We start from the raw sequence: 26,338 nt of genomic DNA, 5'->3' as shown, positions 1-26,338 counted from the left end.
GGAACAGCAGAAAATATCAAATGGCTCAACTCATCACACCTGTCTCGAAGCATAGCACACACATATCTAAAATACCATGTTTTTCTCGATGTAGAGAGGGAAAAAAGAGTGAAATGTCTTTGTTCTTGTCTTCATTCGGAAAATTTTTGGTTCTTATTTTGTCAAATAATTCAATTTCAGTTCAAATTAGACAGAAAAAAAGTCAGGATTCAAGCAAATTAAAGCTCATTATAAAGTCTAGACTATCCTACTGACTTTCAGAAAAGTCCTTAAATAATGTTTAACTACATGGCCTTTTCCACAAGACTTATACTGTGTTTAATACAGGTACATGTTGCGTTAACAAACACCAATGTGTCTTAAGCCAGGCATGATCTCCTCCTTCCCCATTCATTTCTGTACACACACTGTGTGTGAACCTTGAGCAAAGTGTGTCGGTCTTCCAAGCAGTGATTTTTATTTTTTTTTTCTGTTGAACACAAAGGTAAACTTGTCCTGAAAGCACCTGGTGGGGCGAACCCAAGATCTCCAATTTCAAGAGGTTGAAACTAGGAATCCCATCACCTTTGCACACTGTGTAGGAAAATGAGCTGCTTCTCCACACACTCTCTGAGCACAGTTCCCTGCTGATGCAATGACTTTCTGCTTTTTGAATCCTGTTCCTCTGAGTCCCCCTTCTCTCTGCCCTGGAGACTGATCACCTTTCCCTACCAACCCAACACAACATAGACCAGAAGCCCCTTTGGGCACTGAGTCTTTAAGGTGTGTGCAGAGATAATAAACAGTGAATTTGTGAAACCGTGACTGTGATTTTTCTCATGGTTAGATCCTGTGGCAAATAAGCTCCATCTGCATGGATTCTCTGTCTGTTATTTCCACTACTGGTAAGGTACAGCCACACATCCCTTAAAAAAATCTTCTAAGAAATGTGATATCTCTAATACTCATGCAAAGATGCACTGAAAGATTATAGAAAATGCAGTTTTATGAAACAAAACCCAGTTTTTTCAGCCATAAAATTAATTTAAAACTGTTATCTAAATACAGTGGCAGTTCCTAATTTATCTATATATTTTGCTACCATTAAGCTCTCACACAGTATTCACAGCAGTAAACACTAGAACCCTGCGACCATTATTAACTGAAAGTCTTCCAAGTTTGTAATTATCATGGCTACATGGGTCTGTAATATTTTCATTCCAAATACCTCTAGCCAATAACATGATATAACTGGAAAGCTCTAAACAATTACTTTCCTTATTTGAGTGTTCTAATGCCTTTTACTCACCTATTGGTGACTATTTTCTTTTTCGCAAACTTCCAGTGTGAAATCCATGCCCTAGATATGCTTGATTCCTAAGAAAAGGCAACTTATTTGATATCTGGGCATAAAAGAGCTGGGAAATCTAAGCAGGCTCATAAGGTCTCGAAACTGGTGATCTCTCTTGGATTAAAGCTCTGTATGACATGCTACATCCTTAAGCAAGTTGCCTCTTTCTAGATTTCTATTACGTGACACATTCACAGACACATTCACACAGTGAATAGTATGAAAAGAATAATTCAAACTGGTGTTCAACAAAGTGGAACAAAATTATGTTGAAAAGATTGATGTTCTACTTAGTGCATAATGCAGATTGGTCTCCTAAATGATATGAAAGGAACAAAAGCCACAAACTGATAGTAATCGAGCTAACCTATTAATCATCAAGATGTTTTCCAATATAACACTCCTTGTAAAATTTAAAAGCACAATATATGTTTTGTATAATCTCAATTTTTAATCCCTGTTAAAAGAAATAGATATCTGGAGACCAGCTGAGCCACTTTCCCCATAAACAGGATTATTTTACCTGAAGGAGGTGATTTCCCTGTGATGACATTTTTTCTCTCCCTTTAGGCTTGTTTGTTTAAAAAATAAATCCTGCTGGGATTAAACATATGATGAAGTTTTAGAAGAATAACAATTCAGAGTTAGGCAGGTGATTCAATAGCTGCCTAGGTCATAGTCTTAAATTTCAGGAAATGCAATGGAATACACCTCAGTGTAACTGTCTTTCACTGGGAACTAAATGAAATTGAAAAATCCTGTGCCTTTAGGGCAAGCGACATATGCATAAGCAGTGATGTTTTATTAGACTGCAGTCACTCAAACCTGTGCTTGAGAACTAGATGATTTAGCTATGTTAACCCTATTGATTTTCAGAGAAGACAGTTTTCTACATAATCTCCGTCTGCTAGATGGTATGACTGACTAGTCTCTGATTTCTTGTCATTTCTTTCACTTTCCTTTATGTGATTTTACATTAGTTGTCCTTAGCTAGTAATACTTTTCCCAAAGTCCAGGCTCTTTCATCTATCTGATTGTTTGAGCAAATTTTATTTAATCATACAAGGATAATGATATTAGAATCTATCCAGAGAGCTTTTAGGAAAGTTTTCAGGAAATATTAGTGCCATAATGTTTGAAGAACAATTTATCTGTCCCTATATAAACTCTTACATTTTCTATTCTACTGCTGATATAAACATAGATGTTCCTAGCAAATTGCCTAGGAACAATTTATTCAAGTGGAAGTGTGATTTTTCAGTTCAGCATCTTTCTTCCAGACATCTATAACCACAATTAGCTTGATGATTTTCTTTCAGAGGCTGACATGATCAGGTGAGGGAGGTGGAATTAGATTCATGTAGGAAAAGAAAGTAATGCTCATCCTATACCATTGTGGAAGAACTTGAGCCATTATTAAATCAAATAAAGTTTACAAGAGAAAAAGCACAGCAGAAGTAGCAATAAACTAAGTACTAAAATGTAGGAATTTTATGTAATAAATATATAAAATATAATAAAATACATACTATATAAATAATATAATCAAAATTATGCCTTAATAAAAGCCTATTGCAGCTGCCGGAGGAACAGTATTTTTTCTTCTTTTTTAGAAGATTATATCAAACACTGAACAGATATTAAGTAACAGCTGATATAAAGCATACAAAAATTGTAATGGAAACCTAGACATGTTTGAGAAAGAAATCACTGGTGTCCATGATGAAGGAAAATTACAGTTTTAGGGAAGAAACATTAGTAGGAAACTAGCTCCTTTGTAGTAAATAGTGTCATGTCATTACGAGAGAAGCTAATAATAATCTTGTAGAAAATCCAGATGTATTCAATACATAATTCTTATCTAATTTTGGAATGAAGCAACAAAGCAAGGTTGTGTCATATCAGACGTTAAATTGCAATCCAGCCTGAAACAAGAGTCAGGAGATAGCAATATTTTAACAACCAAACATCTAACGAGATGTCACTTCTGCAGGTTGATGAAAAAACCCCTCCTAAATAGAAATATGCAGTTTGCAAGCCATAAGTAAATAGAGTTGTGGAATCTTCATGGTCTTTGAAGAAGAGTTGACATCCTTTAGGAAAACATGCTTTATCCAAATATAATTTCTTTAAAACGCATGTTAAATATGACATTTTCTATTTAAAACTCAAATAGATGGTAAATATTTCTAGTTCTTGTCAGAATCTTTGAGAGCTGAAAGATCATACAAAACTACATATGACTGAAATTTCAGGTGTATTGTGTTGATGTAACTATCCCAAGATATGATGTCTAGATCTTAATGAACTTAATGAATATCAAGACCCATCTTTGTACTACCAGGATGGTGTTTCATTTAGAAGGAAAATTTGTTGTCTTCCACTGCTAAACCAGAGAAAACAGAAAGAATCTCATTGAGGAGCATTATCATTAAAGAAAATTATGGAAAAGGACTAGAATTAGCCCTTAAGCAACTGTACATTTAAAAATGTAAATTATACCTATCAAGTATACCTCTCCCTCCTTTGGGTGTAATCGTAAATATCCTTTTGTCCTGGTCACTAACACTTCAGAATATTGTGCAAAAAAACCCATTTAGTTTGTGTGGGCAGTCACAGAGTGTGGAAAACACATTTTAGAGCCACATTGCACCTCCAGTGAAAGCTCTTTTTTAGAAGTGGTGGCTTTATCTGGATGACTAGAATTCAGGTAAACAACAGGAACAGTGTTAAAAGCTACAAATTCTTGAAATATTTACCACAATTCACATGATGTTATGTAACCTGATGGACTTCTGAACAAGATTTTTACTAGCATGGAGTAACTTGAATTCAGAGTCCTTTTACTGTTAAAGTCATGACTGAATACACTGAGCTGTTTTACCAGTCAAACTTCTCCAGTGAGAAGGATTTATTTACCATTTGACACCAAGTTGCTTAGCACTACACAGTACAATGAGGAGTGGCACAGTCCTTGTCCTAAGGCAGTGCTGTGATGTATGTTCTCAGCATTGATTCATTCAAGTTTGTCAAATAAACAATATTTTCAGGGATTTTAATGGAAGAAAATCCATTTTTGGGTGTAATGGATCATAGTAGAACTGAATCCCCAAATCCATCTATAACTGACAGTGATTTGCTCTTCCTTACTATTTGTTCTTGCAGTGTAAAGTAACATTATATTGAAGTTGCATCCAAGTGGAAATGCTGTTTTACTTGGATAAATTATCCATTAATACATTAAAAAAAAAAGAAATCTGAAGGCATCTTTTGAATGGGTGTTTTTATAACAAAAGTCACTGCCTCCAGAAGGGCATGGTCAGGGTTAATGGACTAACATGATATGTTCTATCCAGCACCATACCTTGGCTGCTGTATATGTGAATTGCCAGCACCCCAATGTCAAGACAGTGGGTTATTTCTTTTACTTGCTTCTTTGATTTTTAGCTTGTGAAGTTTGCCTTTTTTAGTCGCTTTCTTTGACTATGAGGGTGTTAAATTGTGATTAGCTTATCTCAGTCCCGTAGTAGCTGACACACTGGAAAAACATCACATATCATGACCATTATAATAACATACTAAACTGGAAAGAGTTTTTTTCTTATAAACTATACTGTACCTTTTGAAAACAGACTCAATCACTGAACATATTGAATAGCTAAAATATGTTTTATTGACTTTTCTAGAAAGGAAGATACAGACTTTGGAGTCTTGAGAGAAAAGCAAAGAACTTGAGATAGTTCTGAAAAATGAACTGTTAGCTCTGCTTTGAAATGAAGCTAGTATGTGTGACTGCAGAAGTGTGAAAGTTTCTACATGGGCAATTTTCTTAATAGAACCTGCAGAAATATGGCAGAAAGAAGCAATTCTGAGGAGTGGAGGAACATCAGTCAAATTATGTAACTTTTCACTAAATTCAAGCTGTGTGAAGCAGACATAGTTGTTGGGTATTTCATGAGTAGACTTTACTTCACACAAATGTTTCAGAAAAAAAAAAAAAAAAAGATAAAATCAGTAAAATATTCAGTGGGCGGGGCTGAATTAATTCTGCTTCATTCACCCCCAGTTTTAGACCAGTTCCAAGGGAAAACCTGAAATATTTTTTCTCAGAACTTATCCCCTGTAGTTTGATAGCAATTCACATAGAAAATACCCATGAATCATAGAAAAATAAGGAGAAAAAACACCATATGCTAATTCACAAAAAGTGTGGTAAACTATTAAGTATCAGATAATTTCCTTGTTAATTACCTAGATTGCTAATTAGAAGAGTTTAATCTTATTGAAAAATACAACATTGTATTACCACTGTATTATAGGATAGTAAATGAAAAATACAACTTTTGTCTGATTTTAGCTCTAATGAAGGGGAGTTAGTAAAGGTAATACAAGCAAAATTTTCAGGGTGCTCCATTACCATAACACTTACCTGCAACTACCTGGAGATACAGAAATACTTTTATGAAACTATCACTTGTAGCTTACACTCTTCTACTTTAGGTCGAGGTTGATGTTTTTGTGCTTGGAAACAGCATCTTTTGTGCAGACAAGCATCTCTTCTCCTCACAAGTATGCAAGGAAGGTTATTGTAAAAAAATTTAACATTAGTAGTGGTCTTGCTCACCTGAGTTTGATGTTTTGAGGGAGAATCTTTAGGAAACTTACTAGGCTTTTCAGCATAAATATTTTGCACTGTTTTTTCATGTTACTAGGTAATCCACAGACCATGAACATGTTTTTTATTACCTTCTCTTTCAAATATTAGGTGTATCAACAATGTGACTTTTATCTGTTTACATGTGTTGCTGTTCATATGCATTCACAGATGACATCATTTGTTGCTTAGAAATAAATTCCCAGAGATAATTTCAAACCAGTCCCTTGGTCCTTCCCTGAATTTTGGAATATTACAGCCTGAAACCACACTTTCAAAAATTCAAATCACTGCCATTTCCTTTCAAAATGCAGAAGATTTCTTAGATGCAAGGTCCTCCAGACACAGAAATTACTTTAAATGACCTTCTGTGAACTTGCAAAGATAGGAAATGATAATCATGATAATAATGAATAAGAAGAGGAAAGGAAAAAGAAAAGGAGCCTTCCATTTAAAGCAATCTAATGAAATTTATAGCATTTAATACTTCCTCATCTTATTCCAAAAAATTTTGTTCAATATATATTATCTTCAGTACAATAATATGTATCCTTGAATTACTGTGTAAGTCATGAATGATTATATTAATTTCTACAAGGTTTATACCATAGTTTAAGTCTCTACACATTAAATGTGTGAGACTCAAGGACTTCATATGATTCAAAAGTTTTTGAAATATTTTGAGTCATTTACATTTGTGATCAATACTAATGGCCACACAAGTCCCTTTAGTCTACAATGTCATGCCACACAAATCAGAGTTTTAGCACTTTTAAACATACTGATTTAGAAACAGAAATTGCTGATAAAACACTTTATTAAATAATATTTAATGGGAGAGAGAGAAGTATACCTACAAAGAGAGAAAATCTTAGTGTGAATCATGATCAATTTTCTTTCTTGAAAGGGTAAGGCACAGATCAAGGCTTCAGATGCCAGTGTGTGTGTGGAGAGTGGAGGAAGGGATGGATATGGGGTTTTTCCCCCACAGGTGGCAAAGTAGTATGCTGCAGGAAATCACTTTAAATAATTCTCAGCCTGTTTATAAAAAGTATAACTTCACAGCCATAATTAGTATCCAGTGTTTGCCTTCCACTGAAAACTAGATGATCCACAAATAGAAAATTGAGCTTTTCTCTCTATAGTTGTTCCTATAGATACAAAATATAGTTCCTATAGTTGTTCCACCTTAGATACAAAATACTCAGACCCTTTTGATCTTATCCAGCAAAGAATGCATTGCCATTTCCCAGAAAGCCTGCACATATTTTCACTGAACCATTGCATTGATCTCAACTCCTGTTGAAGGCCTCATATTCAAATAGTCTTCAGAGTAGATATTATTGCTTTCTTTAATAAAGGTGCTCAATATTTTTTAAAAAAAACAAAAACAGATAAAGAAAAGCAGTATCTGAAAACTGGAGTGAAACTGCTGCAGAAATAAATACACTGCACTGGATAGTTATGGAAGAGTAAAAGTTAAAAATTAGAAGGTTATTACTAATTAAATTGAATGAACTCGGTGAGAGGTTCTCCTGCCTTTTTTTCTCCAGAAGACAGAAAACTTAAAAAGATTATTGAAAAGTAACTAAGATCCATTATGCTTCTTAGAAATATCAATATTCAGGCTCCCAGACATACCTATTTAGAAATGAAGGACCCAGCTACTGCCTATGCAAATACAGGGGCATAAACTTCGAAGCAAATAGTGCAATAAAGCAGGTAATAGTCCTCACCAAATAAAATACCTCTTAGGATATATTAGGATACCTTTAATGAGTTTCTAAAACACATTAAGTCTAACAAGTTTTTTTCTTCACCTCTTTATGGTTCTTTAATACATAAGACAATCAAACAAATCTAAACTTAAACTAATTCTACTCTATCTTTCATTAGAGGAAGCAAAAGATTTATTTATAGGGAGATGTCAGAGAAGGTTTGCACACATAACAAAGGGAAAGATCATGGAATTACATTCAAATACAACATCACACAAGTTATCACAAGAAACATCAAGTGAATAATTTAGTTTCATATGAGAAGACCTAGTTATGTTCTCCCTTCACCCCCTTCCCTGAAGATGTCACAAAATGGGCTGTTATTATTGTTTATCTCCTGTCTATGTTTTAGAGAACTTTCAAGGCTAAAGCAGTTAAACCTCTAGCTAGATGCTTTTCTCATAAATAATTTAATGCATATCAATGCTCTTACTTGTAAACACTCCAAGTCAGAAGAACACTTCTATATGTATTTTTATCATGCTTAAGCATAGGTTGACACATGTCACAGAATCACAAAATAAGCTTAGTTGGAAAGGACTTGCATGGATCATCAGGTCTGGTTCCTGGCCATCCACAGAGCCATCCCCAAGAGTCACACCATATGCTCAAGAACATGCTCAGCCCTGGATAACAAGGCTAAAAACAAAGACCTTGCCAAGTCTAAATGAATGTTTATGCAAACTATGCTCATGAAAGGAATATTACTCTATGCTCTCAGAAATATTAATAAAATCAAAGTACATATACTCTATTTCTCCAGTCCATGACTACTTTTGTGGTACCTCAATCTGTGACTACAAAGCTGTAATAGAACTGAGCATCTTGTATCAGACAGATCTCCCCACTGCCTTTCTGAGGCAGCAGCATCATAAGAAGAATTTTTCTCAACAACATTCCTCATTGACTTTTCTCAGAGCACACAGATCATCCATCAAAGATGTACTTGTCAGAGCCATAGTGCAACAAATGCCAGGAAACTTATGCTTAAATTTAAGTATGCTGTCAATCTTACTACTTTCAATATAGTTATATATGTTCTGAGACATATTAATTCAACATTTCAACAGGAAGGCACCCTGGAGAGATGATCATAAACACACTATTTTCTTTAAATTCACTGCAGGGATTTAAATTCAGTATGACAATGTTCTGAAAATACTCCATAAACCTTTCCTCAGAGCTGGAGATTTAAATCAGATATTAACTCTAGAAAAAATTATTCTGGGGAAAATTGCACCATTATTCAAATTCTGGGGGAGGAATTTTGGTATTCTACAGCACAGTGTTTGTCATTATCAGTAACATGATTAGTCAATGTCTCTTCTAGTGCTCCATGCACATTTTTGTGAACACATTTAGTTACAGCCGTAGTTTGATTTTCTGAACTACAGACCGAAAAATCTAACTGGAAAATTGAAGTAAATTTACAGAAAGTCTTCTTTGCTTTATTTTTCTTACTCAGCTATTCTGTTGATCATAGAGATGTTTTGCTTTTGACTTACTGATACAAAGAATCCATATTTCCAGCAAAATATATAACCAGAAAAGTATCACTGAGCAGTTCACCATCTGTCTTGTTTCAAATGAATACTACAGCACATAAATCAGAGACAGACTATACTGTCTTGTATACACATTTTAACACAAACCAGTTATTTACACTAGTATCAAAATATTGTAACTCTGAGTCTACTCCTTTTATAAAGTCACCCGGGTACCTCAAGTGGGATTATTTGATTTATTTTTAATTATTTATTATTTGAATTATTTCATTTTTGACTGACTAGAGTCAAACCCCCACTCTTTTTACTCAAGACACAGAATGATCCTTGATGATCTGCGTTGCAGAATCTAAGCTTCTTACTGCAGTGCTTGAGAATCTTTGAATGTGAATTGTTTGTATTAATGTGAAAGAGTCCAGTAAGATCTACAAGTGAGCGTAAAATAGAAATTTATGCCTTAAGTCTAATGACAAAACAATGACAAAGGATGAAACAAATCCTTATTCATCATAAAGCCTGATTCTTCCATCATCCATATCAACTACCAGTCTTGCTGTCTACAATAAAGCTGACAGAGAAATGGAATAAACTCTTCAAAACTTTTATAAGAATATCTTCTGAGTTATTGCTTAGTGTTTATGGTGTTACAATTTTTAGTTCTGCTAGAGAAGATTGTAGTGCTGCTTTTAGCGTTCAAGCTAAGCTATATTTTTACACAAAAAATAGGGAAGATTGAAGTGGAAAAGAAGTTTCAAACTTGAAAATTATTTTATTGGGTTTTTTGTTCTCTTTCTCTCTCAGAACACATCCAAATCCTTTTCATGTTCAAGAAAGACATACCCAGCTTGGCTTATCTCTTAAGAATAATAGCTTAATTCACCTGCAAGTAGCAACAGATCTGAGTTCTGGTTTATCAGTGTGACAACACTGAGTGGTATTGTAACAGTAACAATCTGTTTGACTCTATTCAGGGATTCTTTTCAATATTCAGAAATAAACCAAAGAAAAGATACAACAAAAAATATAGAAATTTCTTTGATACAAAGCCATTTTTAGATCTGACTGGATGTAAGAATTAAATGGATTGTGGAAATAAAAATTTTAGAGAATGGATCAGATGACAAACTCAAATCTCTCAAATTCTATCTCAGCTGTCAATACAGCACATTGATATTGTACCATGTTATTTCTGTGTAAGTTTTAATCTTACATTGATATTTTAAAAAATCTGTTCAGCTTGCGGTCCATAACTCTGCTCAGTGTGAAATAAATAAATAATTAAAAAAAAAATAAAACCCATAGATTGTGAATAAAACTGTAGCAATTCCAGGGTGCATCCCTATACTGGTAAGATTTTAGACATCCTTAGGGTAAAACAATGGATTTCAATCTTCCTTGAAAATGAAAGCCCCTTTAGAGTAACAGCAGAACTACCCAAATCAATTTAAAGGGAAAAAAAAAATTATCTTAAGTTCAGATAAAATATCAAGCCATTGATCTGAAATTGATTTTTTTAAAAGTCATGAAAGGGATGATTGTTTTCTATTCTAAAATAGTATTCATTTTGTGAAAATCCTCAGTGTCAGAAAAGAGATCCCAAACAACCCCCAAACATATCTTACCGATGATAAAGAGAATTTCCACTGCAATGTCACTGACAGTTGTGCTTCGAGTTGTAGACAGCTCATCATGGCCAATAAAGGAAACATTGTAAGGTACAGTCACAGCAACATAAAACGTTGCCAGTAAAATAAGCCAGTCCCAGCCAGCTTTAAAAGTGCTAAAATGCAGCAATATGAATTTGGATTTTTTTGCATCTGAAACTTTGTATTCTGGAAATGCTGGTTTATCTACGAAAACATTCTGAAAAAGAGAGAAAAAAATTAAATGAGACAAAACAATAATTTGATTATGCAGAAGAGTTTCTTGCAATGCAGCCCTTACATGGTTGATTTTTTTTGTAAAAAAATCATAATAACATGTGACATACTCATATGCAGGCAAGAGCAAATGCTACCTTTTTTCCTAACCTAGATCTCACATTTATTTGTACCGATAATCCTTTTCATGGAATGAATTTTCTGAATGTTGAGGCAGGAAGAAGACTAATAAATTACAGATTAAATGGTGTAAGAGGAGACTACATTTGGCAAATTATTTCTTTCTCTGTTGAACTAATTCTCACTGCAGAGCAATATTTTTCTGCTGGACACATAGGTGAGAGCTTTGTATACACAAAGATATAGTACTGTAAATAGGAAAGACATAGTACTGTAAACAGAAATGAAAACGAAGAAGTAGCTGGTGTTGAAGAAAAACATCCTATACACAGAGCTGTGAGGATGTTCTTTCAGACTATCTCTAGCCTGGTCCTATGGACTGAACAGCTCCAGTACTTGGAGCACCTCTCCTGGTTTGGTTTCATATGCAGGAATCCAGTTCATGGGAATGAAAACACAATTAGTAGGACTAACTTTTTGATTTTCTTTAAAATTCCACTCCTCATGTAAATCAAACTATTAATCTGCCATAATATGGTTTCAGAACTGACTACCTTTGTCACTAGACTAAGCTTTTTCTTGAGTCTGTGTCTAACTACTCTTTTATGCAGCCAAGATTTTGTTGTTAAGCTGTAGAAATTCTTAGCTTTCACCTTTCAGAACTTTAATGGAAAACAGCTACCCTCCCTCCATGTGAGGCATGACCTGTCTTGCATTATTTGCTAACAAAATTCTTGGTCACTCTTGCTGTGCTCTTGGTTAATGCTGTTCCAGTAACAAAGAGTCTCCCAAACCAGTACTGTGCATTCAGCAAGCTAAAATTTCTTCTGATTTTGAAGTTATTCACTATAAAATTAAAAAGACAAAACCTGCATAACCGTAGACTTAACTACATTTGCCTTGTCAGTCACAGCATTTTTCTTTGTGTTTCCTTCAAAATACTGATATCATTATCTTCTTGGTTCTTATTAATGAATTTAAGCACCTGAATTCTCACTGTTCTTAGAGTCAGCCCATTTCTTAATCATGGAAAAATGTTCCTCATATTATTTCCAATCCATAGCTCCAAAAATGGATGTACTAAAGCTAGTAAATTAGTCTCAGAATAAATGTTTTAACTTGGTAAAATAACATCTGCACTAGCATTTTAATAGTACAGGTCAGTTATCAAAACTATTTAAGAGTCATGTTCCTAAAAAAATTTATCATATAACTATGCAATGAAAATATCCCTGGGAGACCTGGTCATAATTTGCAGGGGTTTTATTTAATATTATGCTTCTTCAACATGAAACATATGTAACTTAAAAAAAATTAATCATTTTTCAACATTTAATCTTTTTCAACATTTAATATTTAAATTCAATGGAAGTGGCTGCATGCCCTATGACATGTTGTGTATTTTCATGTCCTATATCAGTTGTGTATTTTCATGTCCTTAATCTATACCAATCTATACCAAGTTTTTATGACTTTTAATTTGTACTGCACAAAACAGGACAGTTATTTTTTCTCATTAACATTTCTTTAGAAGTCATTCTGTTGTTATATTGTTGGTTTGTCTATCGTTTGATTTAGTGTTAGCAATATTTACAGCATGATTTGTGAACTTACACATTACTTATAGTTACTGGGGAATAGAAAATCAATTTGAGGACAGAAACATTAAAACTTCAATTAGGAAATTAAAAGATAAATATCATAGCATAGAGTTTGAGAAATCTACATGAAAACTTGCTAGAGTAAGACTTTGAGTCTCTTAATTTTCTGGTGGCTTTTTTTTGTTTTAAATTTGTTTGTTTGGGTGGGTTTTTGTTTGTTTGTTTGTTTGTTTGGTGGGAAAACCTAATAAATGAGATAAAATAATTGAGATGACAAGGTAAATTGGAACCTAAAATTCTGAGAACCCATGGAATCCAAATTCTGAGAAAGTTTATAATGTGGCTTTCATGACATTAAATGTTTATTTACCGTACAATTAAATGCACTATCTGGCTCTCTGGTAGCAAGCAACATAGTAAGCAGAAATATACTTCAGTGAGAAGCATTCTAATCCTTGTTACTGTAAAATTATGACCAGGATATTTCTCAACTACTCACTGACCTTTTATGTTATTTTCAAATTTTTTTTTTTGTTTAAGATAGTGCAAAGAGTACTTTTTTGGGGGGAGAGGGAAGGAGCGGGGGAGTGGTGAAGGGGAAGAAAAGAATTTCACCTACATTATTTATTTTCAATTTGTTCTTCTCTCTTCTTTGTAGATGTCCAGAGATATGATAAAGGACAGCTCTACTCCTTCTGCGTGCCGACTCAAAATGTGACCCTGCTCTTCCTCTTCCCTTCCATTTTTCTGCAGAACAGAAGTGAGAGTCCATTAAAGATCAGGAAATAACACTTTAACGTTTGGGACTTCAACTACTGACTTTTCAGACATTAGTAGAAATGCAATTATTATGCAAACTTTTTCTTTTGCCTGATCTTTTGCAGCAAAGAAACACCCCTCCCCCCTGCCCCTGAAGGATAAATAAAAAACACTCTAAAATTTTCGTTGTCAAATTACACAACTCAGAAGCAAGTAATTGCAACAAGTGATTTCATAGATAAGAAAAATGCACTCTCTAGTGTTTCAGAAAGTAGGCATTACTGACCAGAGGGAAGGATGTCTAGAAGTAACCACTGAAAATATCTTTGAGGTGATCCTACTCTCTCTCTCACTTTACAGAAAGAAAGAAAAAAATCCCTTGTGGTGCACTTTTTAAAAACAGAGTCTGACTTGTACTAGGCTTCCATTATGTCAGAATATGCTAATTTGTAAGCTTGCTCATTAGTAATAATCAATTCTTACAGTCATGCATTTAGATTTCTTTTCCCACCACATGGTCACTGGCAAAATCACTTGACATATTCCTCGCTGACATGAAACCCATTAAGAATAAAGACTGAACATTATTTTGGAAAGATTTGTGGTTTTTACCTCCATTCAGATGTCTGTAATTGTCAATCATGGGAACAAATTTTGTTCTTGCTTATAGAGCAGTAAATTCAAAGTAATTCCAGTGACTCTGATGGAATTACAGTGAATTGATGCCAGAGTAAATGAAAGCCAACTTTTTGTGATGTGTCAGGATTAAGAAAAAAGAAATTATGGGACTAAAGGAAGAAGCCGTCTGTCAAGGAGGTTTAATTAAAGTCAATTGAATGCATACAAATTAAGGGAAAAAAATTAAAAAATACAAAACTAATTAGCAGAGCCAGAATTTAGAAGCAAGTAAAATAACTACACCTTGAAACTTGCCTAGAAAAGTGAGAAAGATTTGTATTATAGGACTGATGTATTTTTGGCTTAACAGCACAAAACCATACATAAAAAATGTGTAGGAGGAAAAATTTTCCAAACTTTCAGTAAAGAAGTTTAGTGTAATTCATGCAAGAGCACTTTCAAGTTGAGGATTTTTTAAATGTGTCAGTAAAGAGAAGGGGGAAAAAGAAAGTTAAAAATAAAAAAGGAAAACCTTTGTACTGCAAAGCCCAATAGCTACTCAAAAGTTGAAGGAGGCAGATGCAGAAGCCTCATACTTTCCCATTTCCATCACACATTGGTGTCAGCTACAATGAAGAAAAATAGAATAAAAAAGCATTATTACAGAGAAGACCCAACTAAATTTATGTTGTTTTAAAAAAAGAATAATATTTCAATCATCAAAGCAAATAAACCTCAAACTAAATTTTAAGTCTTCTTAAATTCTGGGTAAGGACAAAGTGCTTATCTCTTTCTCTGAGGAAAAATGAATTTAAGTCAATTGAATTGGGTCTCCACTGTAGATTTTTTCAGCTATAGCATCCTGGTTTTGTCATATGACTTTGAAATTCTCTTTAAAATTATTTACAGGCCTCTCATTTTTCCTTTCCCAACCTAAGCTGCCATGCTGTATGAAGCCACTCAGTTCACTCTACTGAAGTGAACTGTCCAAAAGCAGTCAATAAAATAGGATTCAGATCTGCTCTGAGGCACACTGGGAAAATGCTTTTCTTGAGCTTCTGGCCAGCAATGCTTTTGAGATGCTTTAGCTTAAGGCTTCATCCTCACACTGTACCATATCTAATACCTGTCCTCGTCCTCAGCCTATAGAGTGCACGGCTGTCCATCCTGGCAGATAAAACAGCGTTGGTGATGTGGTGTGAGACCCACACTGAACTGCGTGCAGAAGGCAGGACTGGTACCTTCAGGAGGAGCTTCCTTGAGCAATTTCAACACCCCAGCAATACGAGGCCCTTCCATCATGGAAGTGGAATTCTCTACCTCTGGTCAGCCTTGGAAGTCTTCTCTTTACCTCAGCTAGATCATCCATGCCACTTCAAATATATTCTTTGAATATTTCCTTTCAGTAGCTACTTGCAGATTAACATGCAGCTTTCAAGCTATGGATACAGATTGCCTGATACAATAGTGTAATACTGCCTTCAGGCTTTTTCTTTGTAGCTCCTAAGCTCAGATGTGCCTTTCTCTCATATGCTGAGCACTGAACTGAAAGCTGTTCACAGTTCCATCTCTTTCCAGAATGACATGATGTGGAGGCTCCTAAGGATTATGCGGAGGGAGCAACGCTCCAGGCACTCCCATGGAGGGAGCCTAACCCTTGAGTCTCTCTATCCAAGTTGTATGACCCTGTACGGTTTGAAGTTTACTTCCTGATATGTCGGTTACCTTACCCCTGATTGGTTGTTGTGTTCTCTTCTCAACTCTGTACCCTGATTGGTCCGTTTTGGATCCTTTCTCCTATTGGTTGACTTTTCGATCCGCACCCTTATTGGATAACTTTTCAATCCGCATCCTTATTGGTCGGTTTGGCAAACCCCACCCCCTAAGTTATGAATAAAAGCCGGGCTCTACGGACCTTTGGGTCCTTCTTCGGAGAGTCGTCGAGGAATAAAGAAGGCTCCTGGAGAAGACCCCCGGCTCCTGTGATTTCTCCCGCGCCACCTGGGTCACCCCTGCCTAGAAGAACAGCTGCATCATCAGCTGTAGCCTGGATAGAGCTGACAGGCTTGATCGCTGCGGCGATCTCACAAAAGAAGCTGATCACTCTACAGGAGTGCCTGTGCCGCCTGAGTTGAGGCCGCCTCCCCGTGAGCGACTCACTTGGGAAGGTCGCGGCACCCAGACCATTCCGGCCAGGGAACTGGGCGGTCGGCGGCAACATGAGACTATGGAAACAGTCGATGTACACATATTCAGTTATTGTTTCTTTTTTTCTCATATATTTACTAACACAGAGTTTCACTTTCTATCCACTCTTTAAATGAGGATAGGTTTCTAGTAAGATTTTAAATTTTATGTGTTAGCAGCCTGATAATTTTTGGCTTTACACAGATAACCATCTGTCCTACCTAGGTTCAGTGTTTCAGTCACTAAGGATGTTGTACTCACTAACCTGCTCAGGTTGTGGGACTTGATATGGCACTTACAATCACACCAATTGTATATTTTCACAGAAAGTGAAAACTTCCATTACATGCTGATAACACTATTTGAATACTTTTGTGTAAATATTGCGAGTCACTCAACTCCTAGAGACAGAAAAGCATGCATCAATAAGGAAAGCATTACATTAATGGTGAAGTGATAATTTTCTTAATAACCAGAAGTGGCAAAAAAGTTTTTATAAATGTGAAATAAAATAAGTTTATTTTGAAGGTAAGATGCCATCAGAGCACATGTCACTAGCTTATAACATAAATAAATGAATGACATTTGTGAATTCTGCTTTCTGGTCTCCCAGTGCCTTCAGGAAAGGAAGCAACCCTGGGCCTTAGCAAGCTGCATTGTTCACCAGGTGTGCTTCTACATGTGTGTGATTATTTTCTGTAACCTTCCCTCTTTTCTTGTCATACTCAGTTCACAGCTCACTATTCTGGAAGAGACAGCTCATTTTTTATAAACTCCCATCTGTTTCTCTCTGCTTCTTCAAAAATTTAGGCACCTGACAGACTTGATTTTTTATTTTTTTCCATGGCTGATCTTAGAAAAAAAAAGACCCAGGAACAAAATCAAGCATAAACAGAAAGTCACTTTAATACAACTGGCTTATTTTTGCCCTGCATTTAAAATCAAATTTCATCTCCCCACATGCAGTGAGAAATCTTGTTCTAGAAAGATCTCAGATTTCGGAGTCTATTTCCTTGTGCTTCTACGCACCCCTTCCTGCGTAATGGTAATCCCCTCCCCAAGATAGCTCTTTAAAAGGATGCTTGCAATTTAGTTTTATTTCCCCTTTATCAGAAAAGAGTGGTAATACATTTTTTTAACCCTTACTGTTGTCCTTCTGGTTGTTTTCCTTTCAAATGAAAATAGGTATTGTATCAAAATCATCAGACCTGACAATTACAAAAAGATTTTCTAAGATAAGAAAACAATACAACAGCTTTGCTAAGCTTAACACTAGCCTCCTAAAAGCTTAAGACTTCTTACAGTCTTGTGAGGGAAGACTGCAGTAAAAGAAAGCACAATCAGACACAAAAGTCTTTGTAATTCTTGTCTTTTTTGTTCTCTGAAAGTGAGGCTCCAATCATCCACTTAAGGTTAATAGAAAGTGGAGGCATAACTCTTTTCTTGTTCCTTTGGAAAATAAAAGATCTACTTCTTAAGGTATAAATCAGAAATATAAACCCTGACAACTTCTGACAAACTTTTATAGGTATGTGGTGCCCTAGCAATGCAGAAAAACTGGAAAGTCAGCTTTACTGACTAAATTGACACCAAAGGTATGTCTGCCTTCCTTCAAAGCAGTTCATTGAATCCTAGAATAATTTAGGTTGGAAAAGACCTTAAGATCATCAATTCACAATCACTAATTGTGAACTAAACCACTAAACCATGTGCCCAGGTGCCACTCTGACCCATCTTTCAAATACTTCCAGAGGTGGTGACACAACCACTTCCCTGGGCAGCCAGTTCCAAGCTTGATAACACTTTGGGTGAGGAATTATTTCCTAAATCAGAATAGTCAGAGCACAGCATTAGATAGGGTCCAGAATACTTCATGGCTTATAATTATCTCATTCTCCTTGTAAAGTCTGACACATTTATAGGATCATAGAACCATGAAATGGTTTGGGTTGGAAGAGACCTTAAAGATCATCTAGTTCCAACCTTCCTGCCATAGGCAGGGATACCTTCTACTAGACCTGGTTGCTCAAAGTCCCATCAAACCTGGCCTTGGACACTTCCAAGGATGCAACATTTACCACTTTTCTGTTCCAGTTCTCAGCTGTTCCAGCACCTCCCCACTCTCTTAGTGAAGACTGAATAACCCTGATATGACCCAGAAGCACTATGCTCACTCCATAGCAGAAAACCTGTGGAGAGAGACACCATGAAATGCATTTTTTTTCAAATACCAAAATGGACTAACCTGCTCTGGCCAGAAAGTCTGCATTTTGTTTACAAAAAATGTCTCAGCCTTTGTAGTTTTTCCTCATTCTTCATAGCATTAATTTGTATTCCTTCAAAAGAACTGCTTTCACTTTTCTCATTCATTCATTCATTAAACCACTACCTACAGTTCCCTCTGGAGAGATACATACCCAACATACCCTTGTATGGAAATATCTCCCAGTCTTATCCTGGGTCATTACTATTGAAAATTTTCAAAAGAAGTGTGCATGGACACAAAACAGGAAATTAAGATCTACTGTTTCATATGACACAGCAGAATCCAAGAGATATCCCTGTGTTTACCTAAGACATAGAGAATGAATAAAAGTGACCTGCACATCTCAAATTTAACCCAGAACACAAGAAATTCACATACTGGAAGATATATCCACATACATGGCAGTATGTGAATGAAATAGAGAGGGATGATGTAAAGGCTGAGAGTTTAGTTATGGAAACACATGCACAACTGAGTGACTTTATTCAGAGATGGTAGTTCTACCAACAACCTACATGACAGAGTTATCCTAAAAGCTGTGAGACTGCAGATCTGGATTTCTAAGCAGTATTTCTGCAGTACAGTACCTACAGTACCAGTACAGGAGAGACAGCTTCACCACTAGGGAAAGGACCGTGAGTCTTCGCTGCTTTCTTATATTGTCACAAGAATTTTAGCTCCATGCTCAAAATTATATTTCAGCCCCAACTACTGGATTGCCACCACTGTCCTATTTGCTTGGCAGGTGGGGTTGTTGGGCTTAGGGTAAGACTGATTCAGGCATATTGGCTATCCTCTTCAAAGAGTGTAAATATGGCCATCTCAAGTCATGATGTGCAATAACCCTGAACTGGGCAAAAGTAGAAAAGGTGATACAGCTAGAGATCTCTTTAAACACTTTGCAAGGGAGAGTCCTGAAGAAAATGAGTTACTTCCAGATTTACATGGACTCTATAGTGTGTGTTCTCTGTGCAAATTCTAAATTTTAGGTTTATTTAACAGAGTACTGTATACTTTTATAAATATATTCCATAAAATAATGAGATTACTTCATCTTAGCTATTTTGAGAGCTAAGCCAAGGGCAAGTATGAGGAATAAAAAGATAAATTATTTATTCTACTAGCATTTTTCTCAAAGGACTAGATAAATTGGCAGAGTAGATAAGAACATTTCATTTATTTAATTGTTTACAAAATTAAAGTCAATCATGAGATGAAACAGCGAGTAATGCCAACTCCCATCTAAGAAAATTTATCATAGAAATAACATCATTTTGAATGTGTAAACTAGATTTCCTTTTGAACAACAACAACTACAACAGCAGAATAAAACAGAACAAATAGACTCCATTGCTAGAAGTTATCTGGATATAGACAGACTTGAGTAAATCCACAATGCTGCTCCATGCACAGTGAAAGGAAGACTGTTAAAGTGCACAGTAACCAGCTTAACACTGTGGTTTTTAATTCTGGTGGGACCTTTCCCTGCTCAAAACAGAGTGCTATACTGTCATACCTGTGTGATCTCTCCTGCTGCTCTATTCTGAAATCAGGCAAGGAAACAAACCTTCCCCATTGCTTTTCCTGTGTTTATCTTTATGCTCTCACAACCACACAGCCCAATGACACAGAGAGATGTTTTTACCTGGAATATCTTACAAGTACTGAAAATTGTTCCTTTTTGAACCTGGCTTCAGTGAATGATTTCTTAAAGAATTCGTGCATCATTTATTTGCATTACAACTCTAGTTGTAAAAGGCTTCCTGTAAGAAGTACAGTAAAGGGGTTTTTTTGTCCTTTTAATGCATATCTTAAGAAACCCTTATCACTTTCATCATAAGGTAAGGAATACCACAACAGAAAGTTTGACCTTTGAATAGGCCTCCACAAATAACCCACATGCAATAAAATAAATACAATTATGTCTACAGGAAACACAATGGTTTTAAATCATATCCAGTGTCATTGACACAAAACACATTTCATAGGCAATCCTCAAGAAAAACAAGCTACCAAGGAAATTCTGAAGGAGACAACCGGCGTAAAGCAACTCTGAATGAACAAAAAAAAACCTCCTCTAAAAGCAGATTACATGGAAAGTTGGTATAATTTTTTTCTAGGCTTTTAAACGTCTAGCAAATTTTCAGTTATTATTCAGGGGACAGCACACCAGCAGTTGCCAATAAAGAGAAAACTGATAAAAGTCTTCTTCAGCATTAATGACAGAATAAAAGCACTACCATGGGCAAGAGGCTGCAGGAGTTCTGTTGGTAGTATGACACATTCTTTCTGTCAACAGTAACCAACAATTCACAAAAGTGTTTGCTGTATGGTGGATCCAGGCTAGCCTCTAGCTGCTTTTTTAATTCTGTTAACTGATTAATTGATTCAATAAGAAGATGTACCTAACACACATACCAGCTATATACTGTAAACATTATTACAGAACATTTTTTAAAGGGGCGAATTTTACACAGAATCAATGGTATGATTATCATAATTTTAGTATTATGCCTTCAGAGAAAATCCAGCTTTGAACAGAAAGAGAAAAAGAAGCAATATTATACATCTTAATGTTTTTATGAATTAGAAAGATCTTTAAACAGCTTATGAGATAAAAATCCTTAACCACATTTTGGTCTGTTTATTCTTCCACTATGAAGATAAAAAAGCAGTGAGAAACAGATACACAAAGCCAAAAGACAGACACACAAAGTCGTTCTCCTTTTCCATTTTGGTGGTGGATTAGGAGTACACCCCTAAATGAATAAATAAATTTTCCTTTTTAGTTGCCTGTATCTGGGTGTATCTCATAAAACTCAGAGTTGGGAAAAATAATTCCAGAAGACAGACCTTTCTTCAACTGTTTCCAATAGGCTGAGTTTCAGCAGAAGAACTCTGAAAGTGTTCTCACTGCTACCAAAATTACAGAACTCTTATAATGAAGTAAAATATTCCAATAACTATTTGGTAATTGTGTAAAAATATTTTATTTGCCAGATTCCTTCTGTTACTATTCTAGAATTGTCTCACAAATTGGAAAGTTATCGTTTTCATTATGTAATCAAATTTGAGATATGTCTATCGATTCAACGGAAGTGAGTGGTCATATGTTGTTCCTACAGAATAAAACGTAATGCTGAATTTACAACTGGGTCATCACTCACTTCCAGCTGTTTTTTTGAAGTGACTGTTTTTTCCTGGAATAATTTGCATTTCCCACAGCAAATTCCCACAAGGCTCATGAGACAGTGATATACTCATATATCATTATGAACAAAAACATACCTGTAATAATAAGGAGAATATTTGAAATATTTTTCAAAAACCCCTAGAACTTAAATAATGCCAACCATCTAAGTTACCGAGAAACTTTTCATTCTCTTCAGCAAGTGTAAATTTGTCTTCCTCTGCAAGTGTGTGGTATTCAAGGACATAGTATCTCAGAACCTGAGGGGTTTTTTTTTCCTTTAATTCCATGAATTTAATCATGTATTTTATATACTGGGGTTTTTTCCACCTTTTTATGTTCAGAAAAAGATGACCATAATTTCAAAGTTGTTAATTTAAAAAAAATTTTTTTCAAATATTTGCACAGATGATGATGTTAAAATGCACCTTGCTCACTCAAGTGAAAATAGTAATATATGTACCTGAATAACTGCTATCTTGCAATGAAAGCATGTCTTTTGAAAATGAAGACTTGTTTACTTAATAGATTTATGTACAATACAGAACCAGATAAGTCACCCATAAAAATGTTTTCTGGTCAATGTAACTTGCCCTGAGTTAAAACAGCAGGAGAAAGGGGAACATATTTTTTAAAAAATAGTTTTTAAACTTACGAAATATATGAGTTCAAAATCCTACGATGTCTGTGTGTGTGTTCCATGTGGTCATTGAATGACCCAGAAAATATCTGCTTATCCCTCAAGGAATGAGATTCTCAGACTATAAGGGGGACTGGTCCTAAACTCTAATCTATAACTAATCACTTATACAATTTTAAGTATACAATTTAGGACTGATAGTTGTAAACCCATCTCTTCGACAGCTATGCAAAACTCATTTGCAATAGATCTTAGCTGCTGAATCTTTAGAGCACCTCAGAATTGCTCTGAGGATCTACAGCATAAACTATATGCCCTATAACTGCAATTACAGTTAAATTCTGCAAAGGACTCAAGGCCTCCTAAATGTGTTTCTGAATACAAAGTACACATGAGATATGCATTATAGTCCTCATGGTCTCTTAATAAAATATAAGATACTAGGCTGTGTCTAGGCCAGTAAAAGTTTCTAAAGATATTTCTCCCTTTTCAGATTTTTTCCCATAGAAATAAGAAAGGTTGTAAAGGTTGTACAGGAAGATTGTAAATGTTCTGACTTGTTAAAAAATCACCTACTACACACACACAACTCTGAAAAGTTCTTCACCAACATATGTACTGAACACATTCCCTGTTTCTTCCATGCTTTCTCTTGTCTCTCTTACATGGCTGTTTTCAAACTTTAAAAGGAATATCTGAATATATTTTCCAACAGTCTGCCAGCAAAGTGAAAAACAAAACAAAACAGAAACCCAAACAAACAACTTCTCTCTTCTCCCCTCACCTTGAAAACTTTGTTTTCTAAGGAAAATCTGGAAGTAATGGCATAGATTTATCTAGGAACTTGTGAATATGAACTTTTTTGGTTGCTAGTGTATATATTCTCTGAACCTTCCAGGATATCCCAGAATACAGTCTGCTGCTCTGCATTTGCTTAAGAATCAGACTTTGCTTTTCTCTCTTCTCATTTTCATTCTACATATATCACAAAGGACACTTTCCCCTCAGCTCCAGAAGATGCCCTGTGCCTCTCTGAGAGCTGCTGGAATGGGACTGCCACACACATTTAACATTCGGTGCAAGGCTAAAGCAAGAGCTACAATGATTGATATGTCTCTAAAGACTCAAGGCTCAAACAGAACTTATTTGCTTGGATAAGAAGGTTAAAAGGTGACAGGGAGAGCATCTACGTGCTCACAAATGCAAAAAGGAACAGAGAGAGAAAGGCACCTTTTTTTTGTCCACTAAGTATTTAAACCATTGTCCACAGACAGAGGAGGAAAGGAGTTTCTCCTTAATGATGACAGAAGAGTTTCCGACCCTTCTTACTTTGATGGTCATCCAGGAGCAAAGTCATCCTAGGGAGGATGTAACTGAGTCATTGCAGAATAAAAGCTTCCATTGGGCAGCGAGAATATTGGGGTAAAACTCTGCTTCCATCCCACCTCTTCTGTTGATAAAGTGCATGGTGCCTGTACATCTTGAAATAATTTCAAATGCTTTGGTTGATGTAAGTCTAGGTGGCTGTATGGTTATATTGCCCACCCCACGTACTGCCTCCTGACAGGTATAAGAGGCTTTAAAATGAAAAATTGTTTCCTGAATATTCACTGCAGTAGCTTGAACAATCATGAAGTAGCTGAGACAGTAATTAAGCAGAATAAATCAAAGTGCATATTGCAGAATTTCTTGCAAGAGACCTGTGCTACTCCAAGTAGATATTTTCAACATAAAAAATCTGGAATGTAAAATGTTTGGCACATGATATTTCACTTCTGGCACACTGAAAAGAACAACTCCTCCCTCCAACAAATGATGCATAATCAAAATAAATCTGTCTTCTCAGAAATTCATATGGAACTAAGGATTACTAAGAACCCAGAAAAAGCCAGACAGTTGAACCATAACATGCATCTTAGTTTAATCTGTGGTGGCAGAAATTGTAGTCCAGCTTTTAATTCACATTATTTTGACAGTGAAGACATCTTTGCAAACAGGCAACCTAAAACATGAAATTCTGTTTAAGAAAATCTTTTTTTTTTCTTTGTGAGGAATCAGACACTGGAACAGACTGCCCAAATAAGTTGTGCAGTTTCCATCCTTTATGCTATTGACCACATATCTCCATGTGTTTGTGGGAATTTCACTCAATCTGACCCTGTGTGAGAAGGGGACATTGGACCAAATAATCTCCAGAGATTCCCATCTCAAATATTGTGTGATTCTGTGGTTACTATATATTGCACACATTTTAATAATAATTCTGGAATACAGTTGAGAAAATCTGTCCTAAAATAATTGCTTTCAAACAAAGCGTTCAAAAATTTCACAATAAAATAAACCAAAACAAAAGCAAGTAGATTACCAATAAAGACGAAAGGAAGATTTATGGAATTAGTCAAATTAATCAGGAGAATTTTAGTAGTGACTATAGCAGTGGAACTCTATGTCTATGCAACCTAAGTTATTCCATATCAGCATGCAGATTAGGGGTTGAAAAGTAGTCACCGAATAATTTAATTCATTTTCCTAACTGGATTCTTGAATTTCCACTAGATTCCAGAATTTGTTCTAGTGTCATATGAAGAAATGGAAAAACACTAACCCAGCCAAGCCACACCAGAGGCCAGATTTGGAGAACAGAATTTTCAGTTTAATCACTTTTCCTCCAAAAGGACAATGGAACATTGAACGAGTCTACCAAAAAAGTATCTCATTGTAAGTTAGGATGCTAAAATAAAACTCCCATAAAAATACTTAAGAAACAGTTTATTTAAAAAATAACCAAGCAAACCTTTTCCTTTATATTGAAAAGACCGTCAATTTGCTTAAAGCGCACAGTTTTAGGAAGAAGAGACGGTGAGTTGTTTTTCACAACAGCAAATGATTACAAATATTATTAAGCAGATGGAAAGCAGTGTATTTCTACAATAAACTTACAGGTAGGACAACATGTATTGTTGAAACTAAATTAGCAATACTGAAAAACTGAATCCTTTAATATTGTCATCAAATTGACTTAAAAATCAAACCCAAACCAAACCAAAGAAGTGTGAAAGTTGCTGACTGTCATAACACTTCTTAAAGACTGTCAAACTTCTCAGACATGTGTTTTTTCCATTTTCTCTTATGAAAGAATCAGAAAAAATCTGCTTCTCCCATTGGTTAATAGGACTCTTTTCACTGGAAACTTTTATAGAGAAGAAAAGCAGAAAAAAACCCCTGTTAAATTTGTATTTAGAATGACACATTCAAAAGAAAAGGTCACAGACGACATCTGACATTTGTGCTGGGTAAAGGAAAATAAGGTAAAAAAGTGCACTTTTGCAAGGCACGTTGGCACAAAGGACCAACTGAAGTTATGCGAACAGATGAGATAAAATAGATAAGAAAATGTCTGCAGAAAATCAAAGACAGTATTGGCTCCTGAGATTTGCAAATGTAAATATACAATGCTCAAGAAGAAAGAGGCCATAAAATCAGAAGATAAAGTTCAGGAAGGTGTCATTGTAAAAGTACAAGGAGAATAAGATTTTACAGAAGAAACAGTTAATATCAAAAGTAGGAAAGACCTGAGGAAGTAAGAGTCTGAAGAAAGCTTTTGGAGGCACAACCAGTGACTGTGTGTTACCATGAACTGCTGGTGGAATGTCAAAGGGGTAGACTTAGGAGAAAAGGAACATGAAAGAATTTTGTCAGAAGAGTTTTCTAAGGAGTTTAGAAATTAAAGTGAGATTGAATATAACTATTAATGACTCATAAAATTATAAAAGTCAGTTTTGGGCAGAAAATAGAAGAGAGAGATTGAAA

The 26,338-nt window shown here is 35.3% G+C and overlaps 1 protein-coding gene across 1 annotated transcript in view; it reads right to left on the bottom strand.

Annotated features, from left to right (window-relative positions):
- The window catches only part of KCNH8 (potassium voltage-gated channel subfamily H member 8), a 176,634-nt gene that overhangs the window by 75,241 nt on the left and 75,055 nt on the right, over window positions 1–26,338 (bottom strand). The window contains exons 4-5 of the mRNA XM_066318197.1: window positions 13,488–13,615; window positions 10,890–11,130 (exon numbers count right to left, since the gene is read on the bottom strand). Of these exons, the coding sequence (XP_066174294.1) occupies window positions 10,890–11,130; window positions 13,488–13,615 (369 nt within the window). The remainder of the gene's footprint in view (window positions 1–10,889; window positions 11,131–13,487; window positions 13,616–26,338) is intronic.

This window comes from Sylvia atricapilla, chromosome 1 (genome assembly GCF_009819655.1).
Source record: "Sylvia atricapilla isolate bSylAtr1 chromosome 1, bSylAtr1.pri, whole genome shotgun sequence".
Lineage (NCBI taxonomy): Eukaryota > Metazoa > Chordata > Aves > Passeriformes > Sylviidae > Sylvia > Sylvia atricapilla.
The sequence above is the reverse complement of the archived record's forward strand: the minus strand, read 5'-3'. Positions and strand labels throughout refer to the sequence as shown.